This window comes from Manduca sexta, unplaced genomic scaffold (genome assembly GCF_014839805.1).
Source record: "Manduca sexta isolate Smith_Timp_Sample1 unplaced genomic scaffold, JHU_Msex_v1.0 HiC_scaffold_3197, whole genome shotgun sequence".
Lineage (NCBI taxonomy): Eukaryota > Metazoa > Arthropoda > Insecta > Lepidoptera > Sphingidae > Manduca > Manduca sexta.
Genome location: NW_023594238.1, coordinates 1,584 through 15,205, shown reverse-complemented (window position 1 = coordinate 15,205; position 13,622 = coordinate 1,584). Strand labels below are relative to the sequence as shown.

At 36.8% G+C, this 13,622-nt stretch overlaps 1 protein-coding gene and 1 long non-coding RNA gene across 2 annotated transcripts; both read right to left on the bottom strand.

Annotated features, from left to right (window-relative positions):
- Positions 1-7,608: 7,608 nt before the first annotated feature.
- LOC119192799 (kunitz-type serine protease inhibitor homolog delta-dendrotoxin-like) lies at positions 7,609-10,078 on the bottom strand. The gene is made up of 3 exons (XM_037446564.1): positions 9,988-10,078; positions 8,265-8,358; positions 7,609-7,756 (listed from the first exon to the last, which is right to left on the bottom strand). The coding sequence occupies exons 1-3, from the start codon at positions 10,076-10,078 to the stop codon at positions 7,627-7,629; spliced, it is 315 nt and encodes a 104-aa protein (XP_037302461.1). The 3' UTR covers positions 7,609-7,626.
- Positions 10,078-11,926, bottom strand: LOC119192800. Its single transcript, XR_005113752.1, has 3 exons — positions 11,774-11,926; positions 10,458-10,545; positions 10,078-10,096 (listed from the first exon to the last, which is right to left on the bottom strand). It is a non-coding gene; the product is annotated as an uncharacterized LOC119192800 (long non-coding RNA).
- Positions 11,927-13,622: the final 1,696 nt, after the last annotated feature.

Here is a 13,622-nt window from a genome sequence, read left to right as displayed (position 1 = left end):
AAATATCACCTACATACGATACATTTATATTAGGTTACAGCTGGAAAATAAAGCGTTAACGGTCCACCCGATCCTGCAGTTGAAGTACCATAGCTAAATCGATTATGTGTCTATTGACATGGATGAATCTAAGCGACCCGACGCCCCTTTGTAGTCCATTAGTAACATTAAATGGAAAATATTAAGGCACAGCGCAGACGTTTTGAACTTGTACCTAAAAGATACTCTACTTATATGCTACTGTGGAATTATATGTTGCTGAATATAGAAATTATTGCCTAACTCGTTAGCTCATGTATACTCATATATAAAACTGAAGAGTTTGTATTTGTTTGTTTGTTAGATCGCGCATATCTCAAAACTACTAAACAAATTTTGAATTCGTTTTCTGTTATTATCCCTGGGAAATATTTATTCTAGAAATTCTTTTCCATACGGGTGGCGCCGTAGGCAAAATCTAGTCAGCTACAAAAATAATTCATTGATTGAAAATTCCCAATGTAAATCGTTCCATAATAAATACCGCATGAAAACAAATGCATAACATATTATTTGAACAATTCCAGCTAACTGAGTATTACGGGCTAGCTTACCGCAGAATGTTCTACTTAACAGCTCTTGGAGACGAAAGCAAACAGATATCAACAGAACAAGCGCGTTATTGTCGCCAGAATCTCTAGTTTATTTCAAGACAGCTGACAGTCCTGATTTATAGGGCATTAAGCTATCATTTATAATCAGGTATACCTAAGAAAAACGTATTTTAGATAAAAATGTACCGGCAAATGTTCGCTGTATCTACCTTCTTCTAGCTAGGGCCCGTTGTCAGTCTTGGCCCACTAATGTCCTTATTTATACCACAACTTGTTATAATAAACAAAATATTATTATCAATGCAAATATTTTTCGAAGGTTTGTCGAAACTAAAAAAACCAAGAAATTAATAAAGACTAAAGTCCATTATATTATTTAAGTATGCTTTAATCGGCTTTATCTATGTCATGTACCCTTCAATAAATTGATATTAACAACGTAAATTAGTATTTTTTTCATATTGTTATATATATTTAATTTAAACTTTAATATGAGTTATACTAATGCCCATATTTCATTATTTTGCTGCTACTGTTTTGTCACTATCTATTGGCTGAGTTTATATCGTGTCATAATCACTAATGAATTTCGCAACAAAACCCCAACCTGCTCAGCTATACAGACCAAGTAAAAGCGAAGTTTTCGTCCCAAGATTTCTTCATTAAATTATCCTTTGCGGAGGGTAATTTTGAAAATTTTATTTTCGTTTTATATTTACAAAAGAATATGTAATGACACGAGGGTTGTAAGGTAACGTGATACTGAAGCTGTTTCTTTAATTTCGGACGATGCATAAATAACCAATGTCTTTCTCACACAACGCGATGCGGGAAAATGTGTTGGTTTCTCACAAAGTCACCGTGGCCACGCAGTAAAGCTGTAATCACGTATTTTTCTTTTCGCGCCGCTCCCCTAAAAGCCTTCCCTGTGTGTACATGCTTTATCTGAAGTGTTTGTGAGAAAGAAACGGATTTAACGGAGCTTTTTGTTTCCGTAAATATGTAGTAAACACAAGATGGTGCCATGAACGACACAATGCACATCTTTTATTCTCACTCTCTAAAATATATCCAACATTAGATTTATTCATAAAGGCAATAAAACACAAGCAAATAAAAGTAATTGTATCACTGGCAGCAAACTGGATTCCAAAAGGAATATAATATTATTGAACTTTTTCATTATACGTAATGGGGTCGGAGGCAGACACAACTTCATTAAATATGAGCTTTCGCCGTCAATTTGAGATTTCGGCGCGGAACAAAAGGGGATCAAAAGATCCGTCAGGCAACATCTGACTAAACAAATTCGGCCGGCTGTTCGTACTTTATAATGAAGTACCTACGTTAGTTAGGCGCGATTATAGAACGGTGAGTAGAAGTTCGTGCATAAATTGCGCTCCCGGGACGTTTTTGCTATAGCCGCGAGACTTCGACAAGAAAGGGAGGCATTCCGAACAAAGGAATGTGAGACATGCGGTCCCCGCGCACCCCGCCCACTGCCGCCCTCCCGACCTCATACTTGTATTTTCACCAAACCACATTACCATCTTTGAATTCCGTCTCGCCATGCTAGCTTCTCTAAGAAAAACAGTTCCGCGCCACGTTTTATCTACCCTTTTAATTCCATTAGGTGTTATCATTTAAAGTGCATCCCAACCTATCTGGATATTTCTATTTCTGTGCAATTTTAATGCTCTGGAAACTCTACCGCGTGCCTCAGTAATTCTAATAACGTAATTACATCCCAACAACACTGTGTATGTCATATAACTTATTCCCAGGCGCTCTTACAGGCACATTCCTAAATATTCATGGTTAAAACTTTACCGAGTACAAGATGAACTTTTCAAAGCGTATATTTTTGCTCACCAGCAAGAAGGGTCGAGGGAATAAGAGCGAAAGCATGTACACTTCACTCGATTTCACTTCAGCTGAAATTAAAGCTCGGTAGGGATCAACGGTTTTTAAGATTGCGGTCTCCCTTTGTTGGGTGTCACGAAATATAAAATACGCAACCGCGCGGCCCGAATAGGCCCACTTGCGGAAAGTCGATTGTCATTGCCCGTGACGAATGACACGCGTTGTAAATGCCAGACAAATAGCCGATTTGTGGCCAATTCGTTAGAATTTATTACGAACTATGACTGGACGATATTTCAAATGTTTTCACCGAGTTTAATGGGGATTTCTTCACTGATACGTTTCCGCCTATTAATAACCACTGATTAGACCACACCAAGCAAATAAACAGAATATAAGCGATTAATCGTTATAATCAGTAATGTTGATAGCATCTTGCACATACATAAAACGTGGTAGGGTGGCGAAATTTAATTTCACGCAGTCAATAAACTACGAATTTAAACTGTTAGTACAACAAAGTTTTGTAATAGCGTTTACAGGACTAATGGGCCATTCCTAAAGGACGGCGGATAGGTTGTCCTTTGTTACATCCATGTAATAAAATTACAGTGCTCGGGTTAATGGTTGCAATATCTGAACAATAGTTTATTTGCTGCTCGATAGAGTGTATATAGTGTGTATATGTGCTTTTGTCTAAGGTCGGGGCGTTTGAACTAATGACGCTCATTTCTTGGGTTCTCGTGGTGATAAAACAAAGTAGTCGACCTAAAAGGCACACGAGAGGTAATGGCACGCATTTCATGCTCGTGGTTTTTACTCGAAGGAACATAACGTTCTTGCAGTCGATTTAAACGTTACTTAAAAATCTGGCAAGTAATATTGTTTTAATTGCGGGTCTTGCTTAAAACAAGCGTCAGTCAAACCGACCATATTCTTTGAACAATACAATGAGTGTTAATTCGTTGACTTAGAAGTTTATTAACATTAACCAAGGTCCTTAAGGAAGGACGAAACAAAATATTTGTTCAACACTGTTATTGCGGTATTAGGTACACTACGTTTTTTTTCTCTTTATCAATACAACATAATTTAATAACGATGCTGATGTTCATAACAAATCAATTTGGAATAGGATAGGAATAAATGCTGATAATCATATATATATGACACTAGGTGAAAAGTTTCTAATATAATAAATCAATCAGGATACAAACTGGAAGATATAAATCTTAACCTCCCTGATCAGCCTTTCAGAATTGGTAAAGCTATAATAACAAACACCCACATTGCTACAATTATTGTAATATTCATTACGTACATTTACGCCCCGAACACGTTTTATTAAGGAACGATAAACATCCTCAATTATTAGGCAGTTCTAACAATTCTTGATTACTCAACGTTAGCCGGCTCGACCGTAGTGCTTTGCTGCTATTGCTTGAGATAAAAACAATAAAACATCACTTTCTAAGCCCGAACCATCTTCCTTACACAATTCCCTTTAAGGAACGAGGACGCAACAAAATTTCGTCCATAATGTGGGCGGTCGTAGGTGGTAGCGATTATTAAACTTCAGCTGACCGACATGCTAATTACCCAGTCATTAGTAACTAAAATTATGATGATGTTACTCATACTAGCTTGTGCATAAAATTATTACGTTTGATAAGTCGGTGAAAAACACAAGGCGTTACTACACACAAAACTTTTTGAAAGACAATTCAAAAATGTTACATCAAATAAATAACCGGCATAATAATAAAAAAACTAGTCTCTTTAAAAGCGCTACAAATGGTGTCCACTGCAATAGAGATTGTTTATTATACAATCTAAATAAATAGACATTGATATTATTTTACTAGTCTATTTTCGTACGACTATTGTCTCGTCACTGCCCCTTCTATTAACCCACTAAACTAAACCAAATACTATTATTACACTTTCTAACAAAATTTCGACAATACTTGCATACTACATACGCTTAACTAAAAAAATGTGCAATTTAATTTTGTTTATGTATTTAAATGATAACACGAGTTAACTGCTCACAGTGCAGTGCCCTCCAAAACTATTAACTACAACACTTCGTGCCGGAGCACTACGTTCTTCACCGTCGACATTAAAATATATCTTCTCAGTTTACTTTTCATATGTAATTCTCAGCCTTATAAAGTAAATATACTACCTAACCTAACCAGAACACAACAACGATAAGACATAGTTATTTGGTGAAAATAGACAATACAGTGGCTCATGTCCAAAAGGGTTTTTTGGTATGAAATCCAACTAGATATATAAATGGGCTTTCAATAGCAATGTCAGCAAATAGGTCATTCAAAATCTTCAAACAGAACATAAAATAATGTAGTTGCAGCTTCAACGTATACTACCACTACGAGAAAATTAAGTTTCTGTACAACTACCAAAATTATCGCGGCGACGGTCTCGATAATTTCAGGCAAGAATTCTGTCGTAGTATACCGTGTGACGGTGTTAGTGCCAGAGTTTGTATTCGTTGTACGTTCTCAAGTACTTTGCTTTTATTTAATATATTTCTATTACCTTGTTTAAATCTTTTCACGATAAGAATTTATATACACACAATCTTCTATCTAACGCACGGACGATAGTATAAAATCGTAAATGAGAAGCGGTGTTTACTTTCTTAGACATTGACTATATTGAATGTATACTGACTATCCTAAAATGTAGATTAAAATAATGTCCTGCACCTAAATTCATTTTCCATTGTAACCAGAATTACATCGACGGTCATATCCAGTGAACATCAGCTGACTAAAAACGCTTCTCGTTGTATTCTCGAAAGCAATCTATTTTGGATCATATATGTTATAATTTATAGATTCTAGTACGACATTCAAACGCAAAGCCTATCTGGTACCCTACCACTACATTTACGATCAAGCGACACTATTTTTTGATTTTTGCGAAGCATATGGACACTTTACCATTATCGCCCGCCCTGGAAGTAACGACTAATGATTATGCTAAGGTCACCGGAATTGTGACCTGGTATACGGCAATACCAACTAAAGCTCCGCAGTGACCTTCTCGACGCATTAAGGTCGGCTACGATTTATTCTGGCGAGAAGTGCCTACTCGCACTACGTTACCGCCCTTCGCGAGGCCGTCTGGTGCGGTACGTCTTCAATTGTGAGGGCCGAGAGATTCCCGCTCACTGAAGGATGCCCACGGCGTCAACGACAACGCAACGCCACCCACGCAGAATGATTAATTAGTGCTGGTGAAATAGTAAGATTTTCCAAATGCCTTCAGTCCACAGGGCGGGTGACGCCATACTGTCCTTCACCTGGCGCCTGCTACGGCTGTCATGTGACCTGATTGACCGTTCGCCCCGTTGTTTATGTTAATATAATACATAATAATATAAAAGCAATCCACATACAAAATATTAAAGAAAAATTTAAAGTTGTTTTAAATTAAAAACTTGCAAGAGGTTCAATTGTTTGTTCGCTAAATGCTTTCAACACGCATCGATGTTTCTCATCGACTTTCCGTGCTTTCTTTTATCTTTAGCCAGTATTTAGTTTGCGAAGAAAATATTGAAGATAATTTTGTGATGTAAGTTGAATTTATATTTATTTTGTAACAAATTTTGTCGGCAAGAAGGTAGGCTTTCGGGTTACTCATAGCTTTTAGATAAATGACACAATAATTCAATCATACGTATTCCATATTTATTGTTTATATTCCTTTTAAAAAAATTAATTTAGACCTTCCACGACCCTGGTGTGGTGGCCTCAGTCCGGGGAAGCTGCTCTAACATCACCACTTTCTTGTCTTTCTTTTGAAAATATATTGTTTTACAAATCTTTAAATAAAAAATAAAACGGTTTTACAAAAAGTCCGCAAAGATTTAAACAGACACTCCGGTGATACGTTAACCGACGCAACGCTAGAAAACGTGCGAGCTGGCCATTAATGAAACGAATGAGGATGCGAGACAGGACGGGATTTTTGTTGAATACCCTCGTTTACGATCCATTTGCGGTTCTATCCGCAGTTATTGATTACTAGACTTTGTTCTAGCTTTGCGACTAGCCGCGAAGTTAGTTAAACTTCACAGTTAGCCTGTAATTATCAAAATAAACACGGCATATTTTACAGAGAGTCACTATACGAAATCGATCTTCAAATAAAATTTTATAATTTTATAACTTAATCGGCAAGTATAAAAGAGTAATATAATACGTATGATAAAGTTGATCAATATTGTGACATTTATTTTAAGTGGCAAGATTGTAAATAGCTTTATATTTTTTGTAATAGGTACGACGTAGATAGAAAACTTTGCTCGTTGTGCGTGGCAGGCGCAACATAAATAATTGCCTAGACAATTACTCGAATATTTTAGTTATAACATATCTATACAAACAAACAACTAAATAAATTATAAGATCTTCTTTCATAATATGCAAAAACGTTATATTACCTAAAATTAAGTATAAGTACCTTTTTTGTTTCGCGGAGAAAGTGCCTTATGACTACCGCCGAGCCTTCGGGGGGCGACTGAGCGGTTATGTTAGTCAACGTGCCTTACGGCCCGGCGTTGAGCCACCCGGATTTGATCTTGACCTTCGTGACCGCCGGGCCGAGTCCCTAACCTATATACACGCACGGCATACCAACTAAAACTCCGCGGTGGCCGTCTTCGGCGCATTAGGGACGACTGTGGGCTTCCTCTGACTGAAATGTTTAAGTTTTCGTCCGCAGTCGTCCTGCGCGGTGCCTGTTGCGGCCCGTCTCCTATGGGGGGCTCAGAAGCCCCCGCGTAACCGAAGACGCTCGGCGTCAACGGCAGCATGAGGCCTACCTTCCACGCTGCCGTCCATCTCGGGGGTCATCACAATGTGCGAGATGTGCACAACGTACACTAAGGGCGGACGGCCCCCAGCCAAGTATAAGTACCTAAGCCTAAAACCGAAATGCATCTTTTCTTGCAAAATCGACAGTAGTTTAAAGCACCAGGCACAACTAATATTTAGTATATTAAATGCAAAGTGGTTTCATCCTATATAACATACCTATAATTTTTAAACTAATATTTCGTTAGCAAGAAAGGCAAAAACTTCAAACTGAATAGGGACTTGAGCAGAACAACAAAGCATTTAGAAAGCAAAATTATTTAATAATACTCTACTGCGCCTGCGCATACGGCAGTACATATTTGAGCATTGGGAAATCTGTTCAAGTTGCCTCCGCAACCGCTGTACGAGAAGCCTCTGCAGAAGCGTTGCGTTATGTCAAAATAAAACCTGAAAATGAAGAAATTAAAAAAATAGAATTTTTATTCTGCAAACGTTGCATAATGCCCTTGAAGCCCTGCCTCAATTTTTTTCTTTGTAATCCTAATATATTCTTAGTAATCCTAGTATGTACCATGGAACCTTAAATCGCGCCTCTCAAATAATATAGGTATGGTACGTACCCACATTATAATTAACTTAAGAACTAATCTGCTTACGGCCAAGACGATGCCAATACTTTATCTGTTATTGGCATTCTTGCACCAGAAGTGACAAAAATGATTACTTCACCTAAACTCAGTATTCGCAGCCGAAGTGATTATATCTTTATACTAGCGGCTGTAGACCTTATTTTCTACATTTAAGATGTTGATGCTGCATTACAAAACGACAATGAATACCTTCCTCAGTGCATAACTCGTTAATATATACTCCTTTAGGCCTCAAAGATGTATGAGGTCGTGTAAATAATGTCCGAAGTGAGTGCTAAAAACAAATTTACCAAATCAAAACTTACATCGGATGGTAGTTATTACAGTCTCCAAAGTCCGGCTGATAACGGCAATATATCTTTTCCGAAACATTTGCTCTTGCTTCGTGTAGGCCAATTTCTGAAAATCGAAGATAATGAACAAGAAGCTATGTTAAGTTAAGCCGGGATAGCCTAGTTGGGTATGGAACGGACTTTCGAGACGAATGCCTGCAGATTCAAATCCCAAGAGCCCAAACTTCAGAGTTTTTCTAAAATTAAGTGGGTTTTCTTTGTATGTACGTAAACGCTTGCTTTAAAGGTGAAAGGAAACATCGAGAGGATACCTAAAAAGTTCTCTATAGGAATTTTGAAGAGAGGTTATTGAAGTCTAATCCCTCTCTTAAGTAGAGGGAGGCCTGTGCCCAGCTGTGGGACATTATAATGCAGAGCTGATATTACTATTATTACAACTATGTCGTGCGCTTAGCAAATAACTCAAAAGAATTTGTCAAGTTCAAGTCAATTGCATAATGATTTCTTATGTTTACGCGAATGTTAGACATTGAAATTAAACTAATTTTCGGATTCTATTGCTAGTATTTTATTTTCTCCCGACGTTTCGAAGACTTTGCAGCCTTCATGGTCACGGGGGACTGAGGTGTTGTTCATCCGTAAAGTCAAAGTTACAATATCTACCTACATTTTACAATTATACAACTTTTTAAATTTTTAAATTTTAGTTGTTGGTGGTCAGCTATATGTTCTTTTAAAGAACATATAGCTGACGTCGAAACAACGACGCTCGACGAAGTCTGTAGTCGCTGAACACTCTGAAGGAGGCGCCAATCATTATCTGCGACTAGACAAGCCACAAATCCTCGCCAAAGAACACCGATTCCTGCCTAGGATGATTCGCGAGGCTATTGAAATTAAAACATCCTAATTTCAATAGGGAAGATGGTTGGAAGCTTGCACAAGCCTGGGATCCAGTTCTACATTTAATTAAATCGGAACCCAAAAGACCGGCTGCCAGACTTCAAGACACTGTGAGCTCATTCTGCGTAGATCGGACCACCAACAGCTAAAATTTAAAAAAAAGTTGTATAATTGTAAAATGTAGGTAGATATTGTAACTTTGACTTTACGGATGAACAACACCTCAGTCCCCGTGACCATGAAGGCTGCAAAGACTTCGAAACCTCGCGAGAAAATAAAATACTAGCACCGCGATACAATCCGAAAAATACTTTAATTTCAATGTTCAAGTCAATTGGTTAATTATAGTTTTAGATTTAAAACTTAAAATACACATCAATATTGATGACGTGTCGCAAAAGTTTTAAACAAGTTTTAAATGATTTTACTTTAGTTTTTAGAATATTGATAATGCCAACCATTAAAGTTTGCAATATGTATTTTAATACTGAGAAACGATGCGAAGAAAATGTATTTTTGGATTAACACTATGGAATTTAAAAAATATATAATAAAATGATCATAAACACCTTTCAAACTAATTGGTAATATACTTTAATACGTAACAGATAATGAGGCATATTCCTACGTTTGTAATATTCCAAATACTTTCAAGGACTCAAAATAGTAATTCTATATTATTGGTAACTGTAGTTAATATAATATTATTTGGTATAATTTTCATAATATTTCTTGGTCCAAATCCAAGGATCAACATCATTCTTAAAAGCTACTAAATGCAAATATACAAAGGATTGTAACTGAAAATCGTTATTCCTGATTTTTCACTCACCTTGACAACGGTCGCGACATTCATTTCTCGTTTCGAAGTGATTTTTGCTCTTACCGCACAGACCAAATGTAAACGTTTTACAATCCTCCATTTTACGTCGTAATAAAATCTAAAATTTATATCATATTTTATAAGCCCAATGGACAAAGCGATGGATATTTAAAGGATTACGAATGCTTTTAAAGCAAATGTTCCATAAACCACCGTCATATAGCGCATTAAGTTAAAAAAAATCTGAAATACTAGATATAGGTGCCCTATTATTGAGGCATTGTAAATTAAGGAATTAATGCTCGCGGCTCATCACAGTAAATAAACAATATAGCACGCCATAGGGATTAAAAATTTAAAGAAACGTTTTTAAATAATTCCTTAGCCTCACGCGTTTTCCCTTCCATTGGTTGCCAGAAGTGAATCATGTATTATTCGTGGCTTTAACCATAACAAAGATAAATAAATGCTTGCAGTACTTCGGTTGCAAAGGCTCCCCGTCGGTACAATCGAAACCATTAGGCTGAAATTTGCACCACACACTCCAGTCGTAATCGCTTATGTTGTCTGGAAGCAAGACGTGCATCTGCATAAGACAAACTCGACAGCGGTAATTACGAGCAATAATACCTATTGTATCTATTTAGGCTATTGTGTAAAACGCTCTTTTTACAGTAAACATTATATTAGCAAAATAATTACAGAATACAATTTTAGACATTCTTTTATCACAGACAATGAATGACAGAATATGTTCATGGTCACAGACAGAATATGACCAGAATGCTCATGGCTACAGACAGAATATGATCAGAATGCTCATGATTACAGACAAAATATGATCAGAATGCTCATGGTTACAGACAGAATATGACCAGAATGGTCATTGCTACAGACAGAATATGATCAAAATGGTCACGGCTGCAGATAGAATATTATCAAAAGGCTCACGGCCACAGACAGATCAGATTAAATAAAATAAACAGTTACGCACGTTCGCATTGTCAGCCTGAAGTGTTGCGCCACTAATTTGACTTCACATGACTCCAGTCATTCCTGTCTCCAATGATTTAGTTTCTAAGAAAACACCCTCTCCAGTGAGCCAAGCAGCAGGCATAAAGAAGTTTTTGTTATGAATGTCTTTAATCGTACTAATGTGCAGACATCAATTCCATATGCATTCCCAACATATTTACTTCAACAGACGTAGACGTTGCCATGGTAACTAAAAATCTGAGAATCTGAAATTTTAATTTGGCATTCAATGATTCATCACAGATTTATTCCGATAGTTCTCTTCACATTCGAATTCAATGTAACTTCAAATTATCATTTGTATAATCCCACTTCTGAATGTAAAACGCTCTTTTACAGTAAACATTATATTAGCAAAATAATTACAGAATACAATTTTTAGACATTCTTTGACAACGTCCAGCCAGAGAGAATAATAATCGAATAGTCGCCGCGTGACATATCTTCTTCTGCCAGCCTGCCCGCGCAGCCGAATACTTCCGGAAACGCCCGATGTCATCGGCTAGATAGCGGCACGTAACAATTGTTTTCTATTGTCCCCTATGTCAATCGCTACTATTGTAACCATCTCAATAATGAACATGTACGAATAGAATTGCAATGCTTCCGACATAAATATATATTAACCCTGAAAGAGGATAGACTAATTAAATTACTTATAATTTATTTCTGCAATGTAGTGTAAAATACATTATATTTACATAACGTAATACTTAACACCTAACTTGTAGCAGCCCATATAAACCTAAATTTAACTCACCACGTATTTGTTGTGCAACTATGCCTTTCACGTCGAAACATATTATTTGAAAATATAAAAATACTGTAAAGGGTACAGCGAACATGATAAGAAAATGTTTTTCAAATAACGTGTATTTTATTGCCCATAATATTTATTTTTCAAATATAATATAACATTGGAAATAAGCATTTTAACAATCAGGGAGAAAAGCTTGGCCCTACCAATGTACCTAGTCGATATTTTAAGAATATCTCCCCTTCAAGGGCGGAGCGGAAGCCAAACGTTGTATCGCTTGCAGCGACTGCTTTCGATACTCAGCAGGTATAGATTTATAGACATTTTCCATAACCCAGTCAACAAGAACTGTCTGTTCTACACGTCTCGATGATGTATTTCTTCGCATGATAATCCATCTTTCCCTTAAGCGTATAATACACTTCCATTACTCGTGCACGATACGCTGCTTCCAACTGAATTTGTATACACTCTTTCTTTGCATCAATTAATAATTTCTGCCCTTCTGCTCTCCATTGAGCTTCCTTCGAAGATTTTATAATATTTTCATACATGTCTATTTCATCCTGTCTTGTTTTCTCTAATGCAGCATGTACTTCTTCCACTTGTGCATCAAGGCTAGCGCCAAATGCAGGACCAAGTCTTGTCGTGGCTAAATACAAAATTAAAGCTATTGATAGACCACTGTAATACTCATGTTCAAGTATATATTTCTCTTTACTCAATAAATAGTTGATAAGTGCAATGCCAAATAAGTATGGGCCTGTTACACCAGTCTTGGGGTAGAAGAATTGGAACCACTCATTAGGTATAAAGCCGAAACGGCATGGGGCTGATTTTTCCGCGCGTTTAAAAATCTGGTTTCTTTAGAGCAGACGTTCCGTCGGAGCCGGCGCATACGTTGGTTTGTCTTGTCGCGGACATGTCTTCGTGTGAGCAAATACAATATTTGACAAGAATAAATTAAATGATTTCTTATGTAATAGGTTTATCTGGCGCTTTATCATGGTGAAATCAAATATACGGATGACAATAATATTAACCGCATATGTAACTATTGACAACAAAGAGAAGAAAGCAAGAATAAAGATTATGGAAATTTGTCTGAGGACATTTGACATACTTCATATCAAAGATCATCAAATACAATTATAAGTAATTATGATTTCTCTATGCTTCACATTCCAAAGAATATCGCATAGGTAGATATCCAAAAATAAAATATCTCAGAGAAATATGCAAATTAGATACAGGATGCTCGAATATAAACAAGATCAGTACCCGCACGAATTTACGCATTTTATAGTTTTTTTATGAAATTTAAAAGCGCCCTGTGAGCGTATTAGCTACTAACATACGGCATGAACCACAGACCACGGCTTTAGTTATTGTTCTGAGGCATGAATGTTGGTCGCATGGAAACTTTAAATAGTAAATTATGTAATGATAAACTTAAAAATGCAAGCGGCGATAGCCTAAATGGGTCGGGGACAGACTGCCGAGACGAATGTCAGCAGGTTCAAATCCCAAGAGCACTCACATCTGCCTTTGGAAAATAGAATTATATGCGTATTCTTTTGAATTATTGCTTACTTTAACAATCAAGGAAAACCTGCAAACCTCAGAAGTTCTTATATAGCAATTTTGGGGATGAATGAAGTCTACCAATCCACACTAGACCAGCGTAGTGGCCTAAGTCCTCTTAGTAGTAGACGAGGACCGTGCCCAACAGTGGGACAGTATATAATACAGGGCTGATATTATACGACATCTTGTGGCTAATGATGATGATGATGATGATGATGATGATGAATTTATATATTATTATAAACTTAAAATGTGTCGGAAACGG